This window comes from Argopecten irradians, chromosome 16, assembly GCF_041381155.1.
Source record: "Argopecten irradians isolate NY chromosome 16, Ai_NY, whole genome shotgun sequence".
NCBI lineage: Eukaryota > Metazoa > Mollusca > Bivalvia > Pectinida > Pectinidae > Argopecten > Argopecten irradians.
In genome coordinates this window covers 25,487,671-25,512,250 of record NC_091149.1, presented here as the reverse complement: position 1 = coordinate 25,512,250, position 24,580 = coordinate 25,487,671, and the positions used below count along the sequence as shown (strand labels likewise).

General features: G+C 34.5%; 2 protein-coding genes across 2 annotated transcripts; one reads left to right on the top strand and one right to left on the bottom strand.

Moving 5' to 3' along the window:
• Positions 1 to 1,336: 1,336 nt before the first annotated feature.
• Positions 1,337 to 20,806, bottom strand: LOC138310389 (obg-like ATPase 1). Its single transcript, XM_069251594.1, has 12 exons — positions 20,697 to 20,806; positions 18,997 to 19,115; positions 18,617 to 18,699; positions 18,184 to 18,244; positions 17,153 to 17,280; positions 16,156 to 16,331; positions 10,203 to 10,277; positions 9,006 to 9,103; positions 8,036 to 8,176; positions 5,413 to 5,509; positions 2,551 to 2,673; positions 1,337 to 1,853 (listed from the first exon to the last, which is right to left on the bottom strand). The coding sequence occupies exons 2-12, from the start codon at positions 19,098 to 19,100 to the stop codon at positions 1,743 to 1,745; spliced, it is 1,197 nt and encodes a 398-aa protein (XP_069107695.1). The 5' UTR covers positions 19,101 to 19,115; positions 20,697 to 20,806; the 3' UTR covers positions 1,337 to 1,742.
• LOC138310782 (uncharacterized) lies at positions 13,345 to 15,549 on the top strand (the record flags this gene model as incomplete). Its single annotated transcript, XM_069252112.1, has 3 exons — positions 13,345 to 13,431; positions 14,404 to 14,451; positions 15,448 to 15,549. Coding segments are annotated over 3 exons (237 nt in total), but the record flags the coding sequence as incomplete, so codon positions are not given.
• Positions 20,807 to 24,580: the final 3,774 nt, after the last annotated feature.

Here is a 24,580-nt window from a genome sequence, read left to right as displayed (position 1 = left end):
AAATGCTGTGTTAGACAACAGACAGGACAGGTACTGTCGTTATATCTACCCCTGTAATGTCATAACAAAACTGAAGGCTGTGTTAGACAACAGACAGGACAGGTACTGTCGTTATATCTACCCCTGTAATGTCATAACAAAACTGAAGGCTGTGTTTGACAACAGACTGGACAGGTACTGTCGTTATATCTACCCCTGTAATGTCATAACAAAACTGAAGGCTGTGTTAGACAACAGACAGGACAGGTACTGTCGTTATATCTACCCCTGTAATGTCATAACAAAACTGAAGGCTGTGTTAGACAACAGACAGGACAGGTACTGTCGTTATATCTACCCCTGTAATGTCATAACAAAACTGAAGGCTGTGTTAGACAACAGACAGGACAGGTCCTTAATATACATCAAAAGAATTTAATAATGGTACACTGTAGTTGACTGTATGGTTTGAAGTTAGACATCGCTCTCTGCAATCTTCGAAGGAAGTCTGCAAGCGTTTAATTAGTCAGTTTTTCTCCCAAACTGCTTTCAGTTTTGCTATGCCATATTCCAGGGGTGGATATAATGACAGTTATAGTAACCCCTGGAGTATCTAGATCATGTGGAAATCAAAACAATATATGTGTAACCAAAATGTATGGTGTCTTTAAGGAACTTTGAAGTAATAAGCAATACAACGAATCTTGTTGGAATTATTTTAATTTTAATGATACAATGATACATTGTACATAGCATTCAGTTTCAGAACAATGAACATATCAGTGTATTGAGTACTGGCATCCAACCTTTATCTCTGGTCTGTAATCTTGATAAATTTATAAATCTTGATAAATTGATCAGCTGTGTTTATGTCAATAAGTTTACTACATAGCAATATTCAACATATCATTGAAGAATAAAGCAATACATTTACTCATCATAACTCAATTTCATTATACCCAATTATAATTTTTCACAGTATTTATACGACTCATTAAAGCTTCAAAATTATAATCACCCTAATAATGCAGTACTTTATCTGACAATAATGCAGCACATACATTGTACTGCTTTATGAATATTCATCAATATCTTGCAGTACTTTCATGAATATGCATCTTGTACAAATCAGTTATAAATTGTGCCAATATATTATGATTAATTTACCTTTTAGAAGCACTATACAGGCAATGAATGAATGAATAGAACTTCCTTTACTTCATATCCCTATCAACATGGCATCTGATTCATGTAACAAGCAAAACAGAAATAAAAATCTGGAAAATATTCTCACAACGACATAACTATGATAATGGTGTAATATTTCTTTTTAAACAAATTAAATAGAACTAAATAGGAGAGTTAATGCTGTCTTTTATGGGTCAGAACAAAATGCTTCAAAAACCATCAAAAAAATTAATTTTCAAAAATTCTCCAATATCCAAGTGAGTCTAAAAACGGCATGTACAGTGGATTGTAGGTACTACTCGAGGCATTCTAAATGAGAGGCCAATTGGAACACAGTCAAGCAGGATAAATAGTAAAACTTGCATCTGATATAAGTATTTAGATTTCCACACGGTTTATCATGATTTGGTCCCCAGCAGCCAGGGGATCATTCCTAACACTTCCTCCCTTCTGCGACTCACATCTTCGCGGACATGTTTTTGTAATACGGACCAGAGGCTGTTTTTGTATCCCGTCCCGACACCTGGGTACGTAAGAAATATCTTAAAAGCAGCTGGAATTATGAATAATATCGTTCACTTTTTCTTTTTATCTGAAAGTCCTGCTCCAGCATTGAATTTGAAGAGAATGATATCGCCGTCTTCCACATGATAGTCGCGACCTTTCTGACGATATTTTCCGTTGGCCTGAAAGAAAATTAGAAATTTTGAATAGAGCAAAATCTAGAATGGAACTACATTCAACCACATTCTCAACAGAATCTAGTACAATAAACCCCGGTTATAACAAACATCTGAGGACAAGCAAAATCACTTTGTTATAAACACAGTTTGTTATACAAATGAAACCAACATATGGAAATCTTGACCGGGATTGCTACATCATAACCATTGATTTATATCAGTTATATTAGTATCTGCCGTACATAAGCGTTCGCTCTTTGGCATCCTTTAGATTTATTCACATTCATGAATTTTTTGTTGAAAGAATGGCCTTTATTTTCTACTTTCACAATAAAAATACACAGTTAGTGTCCCACCTGCCTATATCTGTACCTGTATTGGATAACAATAAAGTCATAACTAAGCATTGTTATCAAATGACAAACAATACAATATTGTCTGACCAGAATATAACGCATTTGTAAACCTTAATAATAATGAATAGTGAATCGTTGGGCAAAAATAACCCTGTCAAAATATGTTCATTGGTTTTCCAAAAGTCCTTACATATCAAAACGACAGCCAAATTCTACTTATGATCACCTATGATATACATAGGTCTCTAGAAGATATTGTTGTTTCAAAAGTAGTGTGCAAAAAAAAAGTTTGCATTTTGTAGCAATATTGTCCTTCTTATTTCTTTTATAAATTAAATCTTTACCTTGCATTCACTTTCAGAACCAAATTCTTTGAAATCTGCATAATTCATGACTTCAGCCATGATAAAGCCTTTCTCAAAGTCTGTATGGATCCGCCCAGCCGCTTGTGGTGCTTTGGTGTTTTTCTGAAATAATTCAAAAACCTGGTAATCTACTTTTCACTTTCTGTATTCTGTTTTCTTCATCCACATGTCAGAATACACTAGCAGTGATAGGTGCTAATTGAAGCTCTAAGACAGCAACATTATCTGTCTAGAAATCTTTAAGACATACACTATTGCAGCTTTAACAGTTTTGGTTTTATACAAAATGTTTTTGCTTTTTGTGTCTTATATCATTGTGAATGCCAAAGCAAAAAGTAAGCAACTGAAATTTCCACATAAAGTGCAAGTCATACCAACATTTGCTTACATAGATATTATAGATATGGTTTCATTACTTTATTTTCATATACAATGTAACATTTATAGCATGGGGCATTTCAGAATGTTCTATTACAAGTACCCAATAACTGTTCTTATTTGTCAGTGAAATAGTGACACAGACCTTAAAGTGAATAGTTGGACAAAAATAACCCAGTCAAAATATGTTCATTAGTTTTCCAAAAGTCCTTACATATCAAAACGGCAGACAAGTTCTACTTATGTTGTCCGGTTTTGGCAAATGAAATTATAAGCCCTGTGTAAATTTAGCTCAGTTCTAAAAAATAAATTCGCTTAACTCTGTCGACGTGAAGCTGCTTCGAAATATCAACACTGCCATTACCTCCCTAATTATTGGATGTTTAGGAATGTTAGTATTCCTATCCCTAATTATTGAAAATTAATTTCTAATCTATGGATGTAGAGCAATTTTGACAGACAATTCCTTAATTATTTTTTAGGACTATTTGATTATTGGAGTTTAGGACAATACTCCCTAATATTGGATGTTTTAGGACAAATTTTTTATCGACTTGACCTAATTATTGGATGTTTAGGACAATATCTCCTATCCTCCCTAATTATTGGATGTTTAGGACAATATCCTCCCTAATTATTGGATGTTTAGGACAATATCCTCCCTAATTATTGGATGTTTAGGACAATATCCTCCCTAATTATTGGATGTTTAGGACAATATACTCCCTAATTATTGGATGTTTAGGACAATATCCTCCCTAATTATTGGATGTTTAGGACAATATCCTCCCTAATTATTGGATGTTTAGGACAATATACTCCCTAATTATTGGATGTTTAGGACAATATCCTCCCTAATTATTGGATGTTTAGGACAATATCCTCCCTAATTATTGGATGTTTAGGACAATATACTCCCTAATTATTGGATGTTTAGGACAATATACTCCCTAATTATTGGATGTTTAGGACAATATCCTCCCTAATTATTGGATGTTTAGGACAATATCCTCCCTAATTATTGGATGTTTAGGACAATATCCTCCCTAATTAGGACAATATCCTCCCTAATTATTGGATGTTTAGGACAATATCCTCCCTAATTATTGGATGTTTAGGACAATATCCTCCCTAATTATTGGATGTTTAGGACAATATCCTCCCTAATTATTGGATGTTTAGGACAATATCCTCCCTAATTATTGGATGTTTAGGACAATATCCTCCCTAATTATTGGATGTTTAGGACAATATCCTCCCTAATTATTGGATGTTTTAGGACAATATCCTCTCTATGGACATGAAGCTGCTCTTACTCCCTAATTATTGGATGTTTAGGACAATATCCTCCCTAATTATTGGATGTTTAGGACAATATCCTCCCTAATTATTGGATGTTTAGGACAATATCCTCCCTAATTATTGGATGTTTAGGACAATATCCTCCCTAATTATTGGATGTTTAGGACAATATCCTCCCTAATTATTGGATGTTTAGGACAATATACTCCCTAATTATTGGATGTTTAGGACAATATACTCCCTAATTATTGGATGTTTAGGACAATATCCTCCCTAATTATTGGATGTTTAGGACAATATCCTCCCTAATTATTGGATGTTTAGGACAATATCCTCCCTAATTATTGGATGTTTAGGACAATATAATTATTGGATGTTTAGGACAATATCCTCCCTAATATTGGATGTTTAGGACAATATCCTCCCTAATATTGGATGTTTAGGACAATATCTCCCTAATTATTGGATGTTTAGGACAATATCTCCCTAATTATTGGATGTTAAGGACAATATCCTCCCTAATTATTGGATGTTTAGGACAATATTATTGATTTTAGACAATATCCTCCCTAATTATTGGATGTTTAGGACAATATCCTCTCTAATTATTGGATGTTTAGGACAATATCCTCCCAAATTATTGGATGTTTAGGACAATATACTCCCTAAATATTGGATTGGATGTTTAGGACAATATACTCCCTAATTATTGGATGTTTAGGACAATATCCTCCCTAATTATTGGATGTTTAGGACAATATCCTCCCTAATTATTGGATGTTTAGGACAATATACTCCCTAATTATTGGATGTTTAGGACAATATACTCCCTAATTATTGGATGTTTAGGACAATATACTCCCTAATTATTGGATGTTTAGGACAATATACAGCAGACAAACATGAAGGTTTTTAGTTTTATTAGTTTAACGTCCTATTAACAGACAGGGTCATAGAAGGATGTGCCAGGTTTGTTGGTGAAGGAAAGTCGGAGTACCGGGAGCATAACCATTGACCAACAGTCAGTACTTTGCAACTGCCCTACATAGGATTCGAACTCACACCCTGAGGTGGAGGGCCTGTAGTAATATGTCAGGACTTCTTAACCACTCGGCCACTGCCGCATGAAAATCTATCACTGACATATATATGGAAACTTACATGTATCGTCCAGGCCTTCACCTCATCTTTTCCAGATGTGAAAAAGTATACCAAGTTAAGTGCCTTGTAGCCATTTACAATAATTTTGTCCAGGGCGCTGAAAAACAGAATTTGCAATAATTGCAATGGTTTCATAACTGTTCAATGTCTCGAGTAGATTTATATTTGTATTAATGTGTCCTGGAGTACACTTTCCGTTCACAGGCATTAATATGATCATTTGTTGGTTCTGACAAGACATAGTGGAAAATCTGTTAATGACTGTGAACAAACTTTCAAACAATCTCCTATACTGTAAACAACCTTTCTTTCACGAATTTTGTGACCAAGTAAATTTGGGAAAGTTTATCTCTGTGAATTAACATTTACAGCATTGATTCAGACAGGAATTCTGGGACAATTTTAAAATCCGAAAATGTTTATCTTTGCAAAACTTGTTTTGAAATGGAAATCATGAAATTTAGTAGCCGCGAAAGAATATTGGTTTACAGTAGCTTTTTGTGTTATCAAAATAACAATTGCTGTTTTTGATATTTGTAAATCTTTTGGAATATCTCTCAACTTAACGAAAGAATGAGTAGCTTTTCACGTTCATGAAAATCCAATCACTAAGGAATGAACATTTTGTATTCATTGAAATCATATTCCTAAATCACATTAGCTGTTTTTGACATTTGTTAAACCTTTAGGAATATCTCGCACACTTTAACTAAGGAATGGAGTCTTGCCTGTAAATTAGCATTTCACGCCCATCACAATAAGATTTCTACATTTGTAAACCTTTTGGAATATCTAATTGATGGAATTGTTTGAAGAATATGGCTTTTCACACTTAGGCCACACCAAATTAATTTGTAGTTTGTCGGGAGCAGCGCATGTAATTTTTCGAGTTCGCGAAAAAAATATAAAAAATATGCGACCGCACGTCAAAAAATATCCGGATTTATTTTTCTGTCAGCCGACTTATTTAGTGCTTTACAGGCGCTTGTAGACGCTTGAATTACATTGCGGAAAGGGAGAAAAGTAAAGGTTTTGTCTGACATAGATGAATTGACTTTAAAAAATGGCGGGTAAGGAAGAAAAAACTGAGGGAACAATCGTATTTACCAACATGTTTTTGAACTTTTAACGTTTAATTTTTGGGTGATGAGTGATGAACGTCCATAGTGACCCAGCATCCTTGATGTTATTTGATCGCGATCGCGGCCGAAAATTATTTTTTTTGTGGACCCTTTCGTGTTGTTGACATTCATCTGTTCACTCGTTATCTTCTCTCTCAGCACTTTTTTTCCGATTATAGGTGTCTCGATTGTTACCGTCGGCGAGGCCCAACAAGTTTGATGTCAAACACGGCTATCGAGGCCGAAAATGATGAAACTTTTGTTGATCTTTTTAGTCGTCTTGTTGACATTAATTTGAGTAATGCTGCATCGGACATGAGATTAGATGGCATTCAAGCGATCAAGATATCCACAAACCAGTCAAGACATGACTCGATTGAAATTTCACAAAATAGAAACAACACAGATATTCATTATTTAACTGTCGGTAATGATATTGAGACTGTTTTGTTTGAAATTTACATGTAACAGTTGCTTCTGAATGTGATATACTAGTCTGCATTAAGATTTTTTATCACTTAATATTGTGCCAATTATTTCTTTTGAATATTGTTTTTAATACAGAATCATGAATCGGTTAATATTTTTCATTTCATCCATACCATTTGCTTAAAGCAAGTCGATATTGAAGCTATAGTCAAAACCTGACAACCGAATTTTTCACAGTCAATCTTTCTATCATTTGATTCTCATGAAACATAATTTGTATGTGTTGCGCAAAAGTAAATGATTTTCCTGGTAAATTGCATTAATCAGATTTTCAATTGAAAGTTTGTGTTAATTCTGATATTTTTGACAATAATACATATATTGAAAATATGTCTTTGATATCCATGGATGAGTGCATGCATCATATTACTTTGGATAGTTTGGAAAATAATTGGTATCTTTGTTCTTGATGTAGAAAAATGCCATTATATAGTTATATTATAATTTAAAAAATGATGGTAGGTGATGTTACATGTATCTGATGGTGGAAAAGAAATTTATAAAATCTACTAAACTTTGGTGTAACTTTAATGTACATGTGTGATTGTTCTAATATATTTTAACAAAATATGCTTTTTTGTTTTAACTGGTCAGATAGATCATTTTTTTTTTTTAAATACCGGTATGCTTTTTTGTTTTAACTGGTCAGATAGATCATTGTGGTTTTTTCCCATTTATGATTAAAATTTACATTGTAGTAATATACAGAAGTATTCAGGATGATTGAAAAACACAGTAAACAGGTTTATCAGTGTTTTTTTTTATATGAATATTTACTTCCATGGTTTGAAAAAAATATCGCTCGCTCGACTTTAAAACCCTTCGCTCCTAAAAATCCTTGATTCTAAATTTTATTAAAAACAAAAAAATTTCGCTCGTTCCATTTTTTTCTTGCAATTTCCCGAAGAACTACAAATTAATTTGGTGTGGCCTTATCAAAATCATTTTCCTATCATCTTATGAATGGTAACTAAGGAATGGACTGTAGCATAAAGTCATGATATCTGTTTTACCTGGTGATGGAGTGCTCCTTTAGGTAGCCATCACGTTCCTCGGGCTCCATGTCCAGTAGTTTAGTCTCCAGTACACCACTGAACAGGATAACGATGGCACCCTTATCGTTAGCATCAAGCCATTCCTTTATTTTCACTAACCTGGTGAATAGACAAGCATAATTTATCTCAAGACATTCTATAAGAATATTCATTAAATGTCAAACCAAAATGAAATAGCAATTCTGCCTTTAGTAAATGTGAAACATAAAATTTTATGAATTTAATAAATTAAGATAGCATTATTTAAGCTACAAAGAAATTTATAACATATTTGTGGATTCTTTTTTGTTTTGTTTGACAAACTTTGCTACTGTAACCATACTCGAACTGACAATCCAATCGAAATAGGTAAAGGGACGTAAATCCCAACAATTTTGCTAACATTCAGAAGTATTCTCACATGGCCAGATTGCTGAACATGGTCTGCATTTAATGATCAGCACAAATCAACCGTTTATTTTTAAATGATTGCAATGTAATTACTTCCATTCTCGCTTAAGTATGCATGACGTTTAATATGTACTTTGTATGAATAATAATTAATTATCAATATTGTTTTTACATATTATTTGAAGTTGATCCATTAAAAAGCAGGAGAATGAAAAACAAATTCTTTAAATGTATTTAAATGCCGATTTATATATACACCAATGATAACAACAATATTAATCAACATAAATGGCAAATGTTTTCAGTACATTAATTTAATACTGAGATTTAGAGACACCAAAATGACATGAGTAACAATATGATTTGCAGTTAATTTGTCCAACATTACGATGATTGTGACATCATAAATATCATGTCAAAATATGATGTCACAATTCAAGTGAAGGTGGGTCTAATCAAAGTTAAATTGTACTTTAAACATTTTGTTTGGTTATCTCAAAATCCCCACAATTTTAGACATTGCTTTTAAATAACTCACCATTTATTTTTCTTTCTTGTGTAATCTTTCTCGGATAAATTAACTAAATATATCACAGGTTTGGACGTGAGAAAAAGGTGTCCGTTTAAGATATCAATCTGAAAATCATACAAACAAAAAGAATTACCACAAGAATTTCTGGCAGATATACTATAAAACACAAGTATACTGAACCTCTTAAAAATGTCTTTACATGCAAGATATTATATACATTGTAACATTGACAGTTATACAGATATTACATACATTGTAACATTGACAAGTTATACAGATATTATTGACAAGTTATACAGATATTACATACATTGTAACATTGACAAGTTATACAGATATTATTGACAAGTTATACAGATATTACATATATTGTAACATTGACAAGTTATACAGATATTATATACATTGTAACATTGACAAGTTATACAGATATTACATACATTGTAACATTGACAAGTTATACAGATATTACATACATTGTAACATTGACAAGTTATACAGATATTACATACATTGTAACATTGACAAGTTATACAGATATTACATACATTGTAACATTGACAAGTTATATACAGATATTACATACATTGTAACATTGACAAGTTATACAGATATTACATACATTGTAACATTGACAAGTTATACAGATATTACATACATTGTAACATTGACAAGTTATACAGATATTACATACATTGTAACATTGACAAGTTATACAGATATTATATACATTGTAACATTGACAAGTTATACAGATATTACATACATTGTAACATTGACAAGTTATACAGATATTACATACATTGTAACATTGACAAGTTATACAGATATTATTGACATTGTAACATTGACAAGTTATACAGATATTACATACATTGTAACATTGACAAGTTATACAGATATTACATACATTGTAACATTGACAAGTTATACAGATATTATTGACAAGTTATACAGATATTATATACATTGTAACATTGACAAGTTATACAGATATTACATACATTGTAACATTGACAAAGAATGAAAATTACAATTTTATAACCATGAATAGTTGTAAGTGTTCATCATTGAATACAGTTTTAAAGCTTTATACAGGAATTCCTTACAGTGCCGGACTGATCACTAGCATGCAACAATTTGGAGTTTATATCCTCCACATTTAGAAACAACTGATGGTAACATATGTTATTGTATACATACCTCTTTGTTGTCCCACGTTGATTGTCGGACCCACTGTTTGGCATTGAGGACATCTCTTACTTTCACTAAACAGTCCTGACAAGACAGATACCATACACATAAGAAATTCTCTTGTGCCAAAATTATTGGTTACATTTTCTCATTCTGTTTAAGAATGATATTTACCAGAAAAATAATATATATTGATTTTTGAGTCATTTCAGATTATTTATCCTGCAATGATCAATATCCCAAGGGTTTCATTATCTTTCAGGAGAGGCGGTACAGTTGCAATTTCAGGGGATACTTTTCTATACTATTTGTATGCTATCTAATGTAATTTAGCCCAAATCAGGCGGTACCAGCAAAAGTACCGGGTACCGCCTGATATTCAAACCTAAATAGGGACAGCCTTTTTCAATATTGAAATAAGGAGTTTGTGTTATCAATATTTACATTGATAACTCGTTTAATCTGTTACATGCTTCTAAACCAATATTACAGATTGGAAAACAAGCTGATATGTTAATAACTGGAATTGGGACTCTAAACACACATGCTAATTTCCGTCAAATAAACATAGTTATTGGAAACATATCAAACTATTAACTCATTCAGCCCTGAACACACATTTGAACTCTTCTGCCTCAAAGGCTTGAACAGTTCATTATGAATTTTCAGCGGTGGATGCAGACATCACGAAATTTGCCGGTCCGACGGACATGTCCGGCAAAATTGGACTTGGACCGCCTATTTTAAAATCTGGACAGACCGTCCGGCAATTTATGAGAACTGGAATAAATAAGGATGTTTGTGTTATCAATATTTACATTGAGCAGGGAGTTATGTTTACTTTACAAATTCACATTAATGTTCAGTACGGCTTATTCACAATCCTTGCACAAAGTCTCTACCTACATATGGTCGTTAACATCTCTACCTACATATGGTCGTTAACATCTCTACCTACATATGGTCGTTAACATCTCTACCTACATATGGTCGTTAACATCTTGTCTCTACCTACATATGGTCGTTAACATCTTGTCTCTACCTACATATGGTCGTTAACATCTTGTCTCTACCTACATATGGTCGTTAACATCTCTACCTACATATGGTCTTAACATCTTGTCCCTACCTACATATGGTCTTAACATCTTGTCACCTACATATGGTCGTTAACATCTTGTCTCTACCTACATATGGTCGTTAACATCTTGTCTCTACCTACATATGGTCGTTAACATCTCTACCTACATATGGTCGTTAACATCTTGTCTCTACCTACATATGGTCGTTAACATCTTGTCTCTACCTACATATGGTCGTTAACATCTTGTCTCTACCTACATATGGTAGTTAACATCTTGTCTCTACCTACATATGGTCGTTAACATCTTGTCTCTACCTACATATGGTCGTTAACATCTTGTCTCTACCTACATATGGTCGTTAACATCTTGTCTCTACCTACATATGGTCGTTAACATCTCTACCTACATACCTACATATGGTCATTAACATCTTGTCTCTACCTACATATGGTCGTTAACATCTTGTCTCTACCTACATATGGTCGTTAACATCTTGTCTCTACCTACATATGGTCGTTAACATCTCTACCTACATATGGTCGTTAACATCTTGTCTCTACCTACATATGGTCGTTAACATCTTGTCTCTACCTACATATGGTCATTAACATCTTGTCTCTACCTACATATGGTCGTTAACATCTTGTCTCTACCTACATATGGTCGTTAACATCTTGTCTCTACCTACATATGGTCGTTAACATCTTGTCTCTACCTACATATGGTCGTTAACATCTTGTCCCTACCTACATATGGTCGTTAACATCTTGTCTCTACCTACATATGGTCGTTAACATCTTGTCTCTACCTACATATGGTCGTTAACATCGTTAACATCTTGTCCCTACCTACATATGGTCGTTAACATCTTGTCTCTACCTACATATGGTCGTTAACATCTTGTCTCTACCTACATATGGTCGTTAACATCTTGTCTCTACCTACATATGGTCGTTAACATCTTGTCTCTACCTACATATGGTCGTTAACATCTTGTCTCTACCTACATATGGTCGTTAACATCTTGTCTCTACCTACATATGGTCGTTAACATCTTGTCTCTACCTACATCGTTAACATCTTGTCTCTACCTACATATGGTCGTTAACATCTTGTCTCTACCTACATATGGTCGTTAACATCTTGTCCTACCTACATATGGTCGTTAACATCTTGTCTCTACCTACATATGGTCGTTAACATCTTGTCTCTACCTACATATGGTCGTTAACATCTTGTCTCTACCTACATATGGTCGTTAACATCTTGTCTCTACCTACATATGGTCGTTAACATCTTGTCTCTACCTACATATGGTCGTTAACATCTTGTCTCTACCTTTGTCATCTCTACCTACATATGGTCGTTAACATCTTGTCTCTACCTACATATGGTCGTTAACATCTTGTCTCTACCTACATATGGTCGTTAACATCTTGTCTCTACTTACTACCTATATGGTCGTTAACATCTTGTCCTACCTACATATGGTCGTTAACATCTTGTCTCCTACCTACATATGGTCGTTAACATCTTGTCCCTACCTACATATGGTCGTTAACATCTTGTCTCTACCTACATATGGTCGTTAACATCTTGTCCCTACCTACATATGGTCGTTAACATCTTGTCTCTACCTACATATGGTCGTTAACATCTTGTCCTACCTACATATGGTCTTAACATCTTGTCCCTACCTACATATGGTCGTTAACATCTTGTCCCTACCTACATATGGTCGTTAACATCTTGTCCTCTACCTACATATGGTCGTTAACATCTTGTCTCTACCTACATACTATATGGTCGTTAACATCTTGTCTCCTACCTACATATGGTCGTTAACATCTTGTCTCTACCTACATATGGTCGTTAACATCTTGTCCCTACCTACATATGGTCGTTAACATCTTGTCCTCTACCTACATATGGTCATTAACATCTTGTCTCTACCTACATATGGTCGTTAACATCTTGTCTCTACCTACATATGGTCGTTAACATCTTGTCTCTACCTACATATGGTCGTTAACATCTTGTCTCTACCTACATATGGTCGTTAACATCTTGTCTCTACCTACATATGGTCGTTAACATCTTGTCTCTACCTACATATGGTCGTTAACATCTTGTCTCTACCTATGTCATATGTCGTACTAATATGGTTGTCTCTACCTACATATGGTCGTTAACATCTTGTCTCTACCTACATATGGTCGTTAACATCTTGTCCCTACCTACATATGGTCGTTAACATCTTGTCCTACCTACATATGGTCGTTAACATCTTGTCCCTACCTACATATGGTCGTTAACATCTTGTCTCTACCTACATATGGTCGTTAACATCTTGTCTCTACCTACATATGGTCGTTAACATCTTGTCCCTACCTACATATGGTCGTTAACATCTTGTCTCTACCTACATATGGTCGTTAACATCTTGTCTCTACCTACATATGGTCGTTAACATCTTGTCTCTACCTACATATGGTCGTTAACATCTTGTCTCCTACTACATATGTCGGTTAACATCTTGTCTCTACCTACATATGGTCGTTAACATCTTGTCTCTACCTACATACGGTCTTAACATCTTGTCTCTACCTACATATGGTCGTTAACATCTTGTCTCTACCTACATATGGTCGTTAACATCTTGTCTCTACCTACATATGGTCGTTAACATCTTGTCCCTACCTACATATGGTCGTTAACATCTTGTCTCTACCTACATATGGTCGTTAACATCTTGTCTCTACCTACATATGGTCGTTAACATCTTGTCTCTACCTACATATGGTCGTTAACATCTTGTCTCTACCTACATATGGTCGTTAACATCTTGTCTCTACCTACATATGGTCGTTAACATCTTGTCTCTACCTACATATGGTCGTTAACATCTTGTCTCTACCTACATATGGTCGTTAACATCTTGTCTCTACCTACATATGGTCGTTAACATCTTGTCTCTACCTACATATGGTCGTTAACATCTTGTCTCTACCTACATATGGTCGTTAACATCTTGTCTCTACCTACATATGGTCGTTAACATCTTGTCTCTACCTACATACGGTCGTTAACATCTTGTCCTACCTACATATGGTCGTTAACATCTTGTCTCTACCTACATATGGTCGTTAACATCTTGTCTCTACCTACATATGGTCGTTAACATCTTGTCTCTACCTACATATGGTCGTTAACATCTTGTCTCTACCTACATATGGTCGTTAACATCTTGTCCCTACCTACATATGGTCGTTAACATCTTGTCTCTACCTACATATGGTCGTTAACATCTTGTCTCTACATATGGGTCGTTAACATCTTGTCTCTACCTACATATGGTCGTTAACATCGTTAACATCTTGTCTCTACCTACATATGGTCGTTAACATCTTGTCTCTACCTACATATGGTCGTTAACATCTTGTCTCTACCTACATATGGTCGTTAACATCTTGTCCCTACCTACATATGGTCGTTAACATCTTGTCTCTACCTACATATGGTCGTTAACATCTTACCTACATATGGTCGTTAACATCTTGTCTCTACCTACATATGGTCGTTAACATCTTGTCTCTACCTACATATGGTCGTTAACATCTTGTCTCTACCTACATATGGTCGTTAACATCTTGTCCTACCTACATATGGTCGTTAACATCTTGTCTCTACCTACATATGGTCGTTAACATCTTGTCTCTACCTACATATGGTCGTTAACATCTTGTCCTACCTACATATGGTCGTTAACATCTTGTCCTACCTACATATGGTCGTTAACATCTTGTCCCTACCTACATATGGTCGTTAACATCTTGTCCCTACCTACATATGGTCGTTAACATCTTGTCCTCTACCTACATATGGTCGTTAACATCTTGTCTCTACCTACATATGGTCGTTAACATCTTGTCTCTACCTACATATGGTCGTTAACATCTTGTCTCTACCTACATATGGCGTTAACATCTTGTCCTACCTACATATGGTCGTTAACATCTTGTCTCTACCTACATATGGTCGTTAACATCTTGTCTCTACCTACATATGGTCGTTAACATCTTGTCCCTACCTACATATGGTCGTTAACATCTTGTCTCTACCTACATATGGTCGTTAACATCTTGTCTCTACCTACATATGGTCGTTAACATCTCTACCTACATATGGTCGTTAACATCTTGTCTCTACCTACATATGGTCTAACATCTTGTCCTACCTACATATGGTCTAAACATCTTGTCCCTACCTACATATGGTCGTTAACATCTTGTCTCTACCTACATATGGTCGTTAACATCTTGTCTCTACCTACATATGGTCGTTAACATCTTGTCTCTACCTACATATGGTCGTTAACATCTTGTCTCTACCTACATATGGTCGTTAACATCTTGTCTCTACCTACATATGGTCGTTAACATCTTGTCTCTACCTACATATGGTCGTTAACATCTTGTCTCGTTAACATCTTGTCTCTACCTACATATGGTCGTTAACATCTTGTCCCTCTACCTACATATGGTCGTTAACATCTTGTCTCTACCTACATATGGTCGTTAACATCTTGTCTCTACCTACATATGGTCGTTAACATCTTGTCTCTACCTACATATGGTCGTTAACATCTTGTCTCTACCTACATATGGTCGTTAACATCTCTACCTACATATGGTCGTTAACATCTTGTCTCTACCTACCTACATATGGTCGTTAACATCTTGTCTCTACCTACATATGGTCGTTAACATCTTGTCTCTACCTACATATGGTCGTTAACATCTTGTCCCTACCTACATATGGTCGTTAACATCTTGTCTCTACCTACATATGGTCGTTAACATCTTGTCTCTACCTACATATTCAGCCTTTCCCTGCTTGTTGCCTCCCCTGACGACGGTGCGCTCTAGTCCATCTAGATGTTTGTTTAGGTACTCCAGATCTTTTAGTCGGAGTTCATTGTGGATAATCTCCAAGTCACGAGCCGGATTTACATCCCCCTCCACATGGACGATCTCGTCGTCGTCAAATGCACCTGTCGTGAAACATTACATATGAGTTGAGAATACTATAAATACAGGATCTGACACTAGTAGCCACAAGTGTAAGATTCTATTTATCACATAACTTTTAGTCATGGAAATATACGCCGTAAGCAATTTGACACTAGTAGCCACAAGTGTAAGATTCTATTTATCACATAACTTTTATATATGGAAATATAAGCAAAACTTTTTATTCCATCTATAGTTCAAATAAAAAATGGCTCTGATGTGTCTTTCCCTCTACCTAGGCAATCATTAGACGTCATAAATAGGTATAGATGTCATCACTATATCATAATAGTATTATTATACGTGTGTCTTACAATCTTTATGAAATGACAGTATGATATGGCTGAACTTGTCAGTTATGTGATAAACATACTTATTTTGGTGCAACATATTTTAGCAAAAGTTCCCCATGTAAAATGTGCTAAAATATTATTACAGTTAAAATGTGTATGCTTAAAGAATAAAGAATCATATAAATTGGGTGTGCTAGAATTCTGAATGTGAAATTATGGTCAGATTGACTGAAGTGTTCTGCACATACTATGTATCATACTGTAATATAAGTACATGAATTAGGTAGATAGGTGTTATTAGATTATATTACCCTAAAACCAATCCTTTGATTCTTAAAGCTTATGTTTCATTTCTGCAGCAGGCGATGTAAGTGTATAAATTTTGAGAACTATAAATATGTAATTAAGTTTAAGTACATGTATGGATCCACATTTAGCCGCATAGATAATCATAACTCATTTCTCATTTAAAGTATCAACAAATCTGAAAATCATCAGGAGAATCTTACGGATGAGATGGAAGATGGCATCACAAGCGTTGATATTTGACAGGAAAGCGTTTCCCAGACCTTGACCTTCATGGGCACCTTTTACCAACCCAGCGATGTCAACCACATTTAAATACGCCGGAACTTTGCTACAAAGATAAAACAGTTGATATGTTAGAGGTATGGTCATAACTTGAAATCAGAATCATATTTCTAATTTGAGTTTCAAAGGATTCATGACTCGTTTATACAGTCGACCCTGTGTGTAAAAGACCACACAAAGACAGGGGAAAATGGTCATAAAACAGGTGGTCTTTGTGATCACTTGGTACCCTAGAAATATGGTCTTATGAAGCAGGTGGTATTTACACAGAGGTGGAAGCTATTAAAGTAGATTTTAGTTTTCTTACTTGAAGATACCTCTTGATCTATTATTTCTGAAAATCAGTTTTGTTTCAATTCATTTTCAAACAACTGATAAATCTATACATATGCTTTCCCCTCAATTTTTTCCTGAAAACATTGCTTATATTGATTATCATAACTGGTATACTGCCTAACTGGTCTATTCAATTTATTTGTTGGAAACTTTCCGAAAGAATCATTATGTTATATTTGTCTATCTAGTGAGAAAATGCTATGACTAGTAGCAGTTTTAAAGAAATGTTGAGGGACGACAGATGGACAAATGACGGATGCAGGCTATGACACTGACACTTTAGGCCATGTGAGCTAAAATTCAGGCCATGTGAGCGTAAAATGAGTCGGACTGCGTTGCATACCCGTTTTTTGTTCCCTAAAATTGGCATCAAATAAGTCTGTGGAGTAGTGATTTCTTTGTTCCCTATCCAAAAGGTCACCAGAATGTGACCCCTTATGGGATGTTGTCAGATCATCTTTGGAATGGAGTGGTATAAAGATTTGTATTTTAATCAGATTGATGATCAAATTAGTTCAGTCCCACTACAATAGTTTATGTCATTGCAATTTCTCATAAAAACCTCATAAATTGTTGGGCAACAAGAGTCTACTGATGTTTAGAGAAAATTTACCTTACAGGTGCATAGTGCTCACATAGATGGTCAAATCTAGCATCTGGCACAGCTACACGACCTAAAAAATGTCAACAAATTAATTTTCTGTAATATCTACAACAAAGTGTAACAGAGGGGTTAGCATTTGTTATAAACAAAGAACCAATGGAAAAATTCCATTTACACATTTGTGCTTCTATAGAATTAAGTTACATCCATGAACATAAAGAGTCCACTGGTCAGTTGATTTTTACATTATTTTGCCGACTGTCTTGTCATGATGTGTGTGTATGTATAGTACATTGTTAGAGTAAAGAAACGTTAAATTTTTTCTTCAATTTTTTTTCTTTAAATTTACATGCTTTTAATACAAGATGTTTTAATACATGTTCAGACATTTTGAATAAATGTCTTAATAAATTGTGTTTTGTTATGAACAGATGGAACTTACTTTCACTTGGATCAATTGTGCAGAAAGGAAAGTTCTCAGCAGGAATTGAGCTTTTGGTCAATACATTAAAGAATGTTGATTTGCTAAAACATAAAAATAAGAGTTATTAGTGTCATGTTTCTTCAGAAGAAAAGTCAATCTTGAATACAATTAAGGATTTTAAAAATCTCCATGGGTTAATTTGAATGGAATAGAATACTAGAATTGAAAGATAAGAATGGGGAGTTTGAGATAGTGTTGACTCCCTATCCCTCCTGTTACACTCTTATGACCTTAGGTTCATAAAACACATTGTAAGGCTAAGCTCGATTGTTGGCTGTGACAAAGTTCCATCTTAATCTTTTTAATGTATATATGCCCTGGTCACCTATAATGCATACCCTACGTTGGGCAGACCCACGATGCCAATCTTGAGATTTGTTCCCAGACGTCCAATAAGGGGAGGAATGGCTGCAGCACCATCGTCTTTTTTCTTGGGAGGCATCACTCAACTCAACCCCTGTAGAAAAATTGTGAAAGATAATTATTACAAAAATACTTTCCTATACATTTCTCCTCTTTTCTTAAATATGTCATAATCCATGAGTTAGTATCACTGTCATGATCACTCCTGAAGACCTGGACTATAGTCTTGTCATAGTAAAAGTGAAGGCTTGGTCTGCATCAATAGATGAGACAGGTAATTCGTCCTATTGTGTATTTTTTCTCTTTTTCTTTTTAACAATTACGGCATCTGGTATGGGTGAAAATGACAATAACAACACTGATTGTAACCCTATTCCAATAATATTTAGACGTCGATATTGAGAAACTTCTGATGGGTAATACCAACATCTAATCTGGCAAGGCTATATGAGTTCCTAAGTTCCGCTGTTGAAATAAAGCAGAAGTTTGACGCTTAATTATGGAGTGAAAATGTCAAAAAGTTAAACATGTATAATGTGAATCAGCAGTTATCCATGAACACATTTAGCTATAAAAAATTAAGTGGTTTGACAAAATATAAATCCACAGAATAATCACATATTTTATAGGTGACCCATAGCAATCATGTCCAGCGCTGTATATTAAATCTAGGTTAAATCCTATCCAAATTTTCGTCATTAGAGTCTAGGACGGTGTATGAAGTGGAAAGATAATATTAACAATGGTTATCAAGGTTGTTTATATGCATGTAAACAAGTAAAATTTTTTATCAGTTCTGATGAACTCTGGAAATATTTAAATAAACTAATACATTTTAGTCAAATACTGCAAGATATTCGGTAGATAATGATATTTTTTTATTTCTATCACCCTTCCGTAATTTGTAAAATTGGTGACCGGCGGGTAGACTTAGAAATAATGGTGGGGGTAAAGAAATGTCTAAATTCGGTTTAAAAGGGCAAGTGACGTTTTGTATTTCGGATTTAACCTTATTTTGGATAATTCTTTCAGAATGTGAAAGGTTAGTGCAAATACAACTTTAATTTTTGAATTTATATAGAGCCCATTTCTGCGCTGTGTGAATCCTGCCTCGATTGTTAGAGGTTCGACACAATGCAATGATCAAAAGTGTCTCGTCTTGCTATACCTTTAACATTGTTTGGAGTAATGGCAACCCTTGATATATCGTGGATGCTTTTCTTCCAACTTTCAATCTAACAGTTGGATTTTTTTTTCTAAATCATGATCATTGCTTACGTAATGCTAAATATGGTAGTATTATAACTAGTATCTATTTTACTGATGATTAAAAGTTCTTCTGAACAAATATGATGTTACAAAGCACATCAAATTGTTCTGAAAGTCTTTAACAACCGAACACATTTTTGACAAATAATGCAGTCGAATTCAAGTAAAATATTCTTTTCCGCGATCCATGAATAACTAGTGATTATCGAAGATGAAATCCAATCGTGCCCGATTACTTATCATAACATGGTTTGCTGAGCACTGTCAACATCAGCAATGTATTTTACCAAATTCCAACCAAAGGAGTTTGTAGAGTGTTCAAATAATGAGAGCAGGACAGATATACGCCAATCTTCAGTTGATAGATGTAAACACAAATTATTGCACCACAAAATGAATAACTTACGTGATATCCAACACAGCTTATGTCACTACCCTGCCAACCGGCAAAACGTGGTTTACCCAATATGGCGAAATCGCAACCGGAAACCAGCGTCGCCATCTACTTCCTGTTTGTAAAAGTGAAAGTAGAATAAGGAAAGTAGAATAAGTTGAATTTTATGTAGCATTTGTAGTATGCACATTATTGTTGAAATGTAACAAATAAATAATAATATCACGTGTAACTTCAATCTGATAGTGCGAAAGGAAGTTTTCAGGGCATATTGAAAAAAACTTGTATATCGAGTTCAGATATCAGAGTTATCTCGCTTGCCATAGGTATTTCAGAAGTTGGACAGGTTTTATATTCTCTAACATGCCACATTTTCTTTAGTGTTCAAACACGAGGTACGAATTTATAATTTAGACTTGTGCCAGACATATTTTCGATAAAAAATTAAATGGAGACGTCTATTACAATCTGAAGATTGTGTACATTTTGTATTTTAAGACTTATAGTTATAGTTTTTAGTTGCCCTAGCCCCACAGATGAAAATTTTTCAATTACAAAAGAATTGTTAAAACATTTTTTCTACTTTTACGCAATCTCTCGATCTTTTAACAATAACAATTTTCATTTAATTACTGTACAACATGCAAATTTAGTTGCATAGAATTTCGCAAGATTCCATCATTTAACCGCGCATATTAAAAGAAATTCCCCATGACATAATCTGAAATATCGAAACCACTTAAGAACCCGTTTGTAATTAATACATACCACACAATGATGCCACACAACGTGAAGGTGTACCGAATTCAGACACGGTAAAGTAAAACTAATCGATTTAAAAAAGACACCAAATTTGGCCAACTCTGTTTTGATAATGCACTAGACTCTTTTAACTTTGAAATATCAATAAGAAATTAGTTTAAACTATTTTATGATGATTTTAAAAAGTTGCACTATTAGCTATGACAGCATGTCTTTTTATTAATAATAGGAGTGGAAATATTAGCACTTTCTTTGGAGAGCTATAACGGAAGAAAAGTATTATGATTCCGGAAAAGACTTTTTATTTTGTCAGTATTCTGATTATGCATATACATACATGTATTCTCATGTATGGGTCTAGTAATTTTTTATAGACAACTGTTCATATAGTTTACAAAAATCTAGCCTACAATGTGTACTGGATTGGGAGCAATAAATATTCTAACGAGAAAATATTTCAAGATTTAAACTTAAAGTGTACACGGAATGGTTTGGTTTATAAGGCTTGATAAATGCGTCTTTGGATAAAATTTAGAATGGAGAAAGTACGAGTTTCATAGCGATTACGGTATTAGAGATAATGCGGCTTTTCTCTAAAACACACCTGAAGCCCCAAGCCATCGACCCCGATTCGGGACCCCTGACCTGTGACGTCACGAGGACAGCGGGACCTATTCTACTCGCATAAGATAGAGAGGCGATTTTTGGTGTCTGCCATCTAATATAAACTATCTGTTCGTAAATATCAATTTTGAAGACACAAATACCTGTGTTCATGTCCGATACCTATTTAATATTATCCTTAATCACAGATGTGAGTTTGAAAAAACGCTTGAAAACAGGGATTTATGCCATGCATACATGTATATTGATGTACCTGTCTTAGATAAATGAACATCTCTACGCAAACACTGCATAATTTTACACAATAAAATGTTCATTATAATCCAAGTACGTTGTATATCTGCGGTGGTTGGAACCACATATATGTGAATATTATATCAAGGATTCTTGATTATGTTATCCAAAGCCCGACTCGGGTCTTTGAATGTCTACTGGTCAAACCCGCTTAACAGATTTCTGACTTTTTTTTTTATAAAACCTGCCCATACGATTAAATTATGATTCCAAACAGAATTTTTTGCATATATGTAAATGCATCTACATCTGAAATCGATCTATTTGTTTTTTGACGAAATATATTCAGCTTACATATAATACAGTACACTCGACGACTTGTTGATATTTCGCTCAAGTTCATTCATTAGTGTCTTTAATTGAAAAATAAATCATGCACGGGTCAGACGAAAACAATGAGACTGAAGATGTCTATGTGACAAGTCTAATCCAAGAAGCAGATATCAAATACAGAACAAAAACAGAACTGTCATTCCGAATAGCCAATGCCGTGCTGCGTTAATCTCTATACCTGTATACTGCAGTAACTAAACCGCGTGGTCAACCGAGACTAATGAGGGGGGCTAACCAGATTACGTAAGAAAGGTGTTTAGTGACCTGTCACGCTTTGTTGATTAGCTCGCGTCAGGTGTCAAAAGTAAGATCACAGATAAGTTAGCGATGGACCATCATGTAATTGTTGTATAATGTAATATTTGTTTACACTTAAAAATCCCTGGTTTACAGTAAAATATACCGTTCTAACTTAACATAACATATAACAAGTGTATCAATTACTAGATGTACAGTATATATTTCAGAAAGACTCATTATACGTTTGTCTTGTTTATATGTTCTGGTTACACGTAAATGTATTTTTATAACAAAAACTACAAAATTATCTACAAATGGCATGTCGAGAAAGAACAATGCAAATATGATGCCCAATGTCAGAATTTTGATATTTCTGATAGTAGATTTCGGATATCCATTTTTTACTCCCCTCCTAATTTATGTCTATGATATCTACGTGTATTGAACTGTGAAATACATTTAAAAAAATTCTTTTCGTTATGTTGGTTCTTGAAATCAGAAACATACATACATATATATTTCTGTTGAAATCCATAGCCCTAGAGAGAATTTTTATTTATACAGAAACATATTCAAATGAATAATTATATAACCATCATTTTTCTAATTCGTCCCTTTTTAGATCACATTATGAAAATGGAATATTCCCGAGGTTTGATAATTTAGAAAGTTGTTAAAACAGAGATAAGATCTCTAGTTAAATGTACCAGAGACATAAATAACGTATACATGTTTCCGCTTATCTACATATGTATTTTAGCCTGATTTCAGTTGTAATATTTCCTATTATATATATAATTAAATCGTCAACATAACTGTATACTGTATATATATTTGTAAAATTCTCGTAACCCCATTTCAGGAATACATATATGTCCCCCTTTTTGCTATAACCCCACTACCAAACACCTCACTACCGTTGTCCTCGTGACGTCACATCCGGTTATTCCTCAAATCAGCGTGAGCGGCCGATTCCCTGATTAGCAGTCGATATACAGGTAAAAATCGAGCACTTCGGAGGGCTGTATCTCGGTACTGAAGCGGCCGATTTTGATGCGGTTTTCAACATTCTTGTCAGGAGATCAAACAGAATAACATATCTAAATATTATTTTCCGTTCCGTGTACACTTTAAAGTAGTCAACCAACTTAATACTTCCGGTTGACAGCATGAAGATCAGCTCGTCCTAGCTCTCCAGAAACATGCATGGGATTTGGTAATTTTTGTGTGAATTAAGGATATTCGCAATTTCAGTAATGTGTAACGTAATGAACTTTGAAAACATGTAACGTAATGAACTTTGAAAACATGTAAGTGAAATGACTCGGAAGTGTTGAAGAAGGTACATGACGGACAGGCGGCGTAGCTAGGTCAAAGGCTGCATCCTGGGGTTGAGGGGGCGACAGCCCCCTGCTCATAAAGCCCCGGTAGGGGTTATGGGGGGCGAAGCCCCCCAGAAGCTCGGGAAATTGTTACAAAAGTAACCATTTTAGAGAAATTAAATTTTGGAAGTTAACTTCAGCAAAAGAAAAAAACATATTGTGAGATATTGGTCATGACATGATTTAACTATGGTCTTGACACGACTGTTATGAAAACTCTGATTATCCTTAAATTTGTACATTTATGTACAAGTATGCAAG

Excerpts from the sequence above, each read along its gene's own strand:
- LOC138310389 (XM_069251594.1), bottom strand. The coding sequence starts at position 19,100 with ATGCCTCCCAAGAAAAAAGACGATGGTGCTGCAGCCATTCCTCCCCTT. Across the intron at positions 9,104-10,202 it reads CAACGTGGGACAACAAAGAG|ATTGATATCTTAAACGGACA; the intron begins GTATGTATACAA and ends TATGATTTTCAG. Across the intron at positions 5,510-8,035 it reads AAGGAGCACTCCATCACCAG|CGCCCTGGACAAAATTATTG; the intron begins GTAAAACAGATA and ends TCTGTTTTTCAG.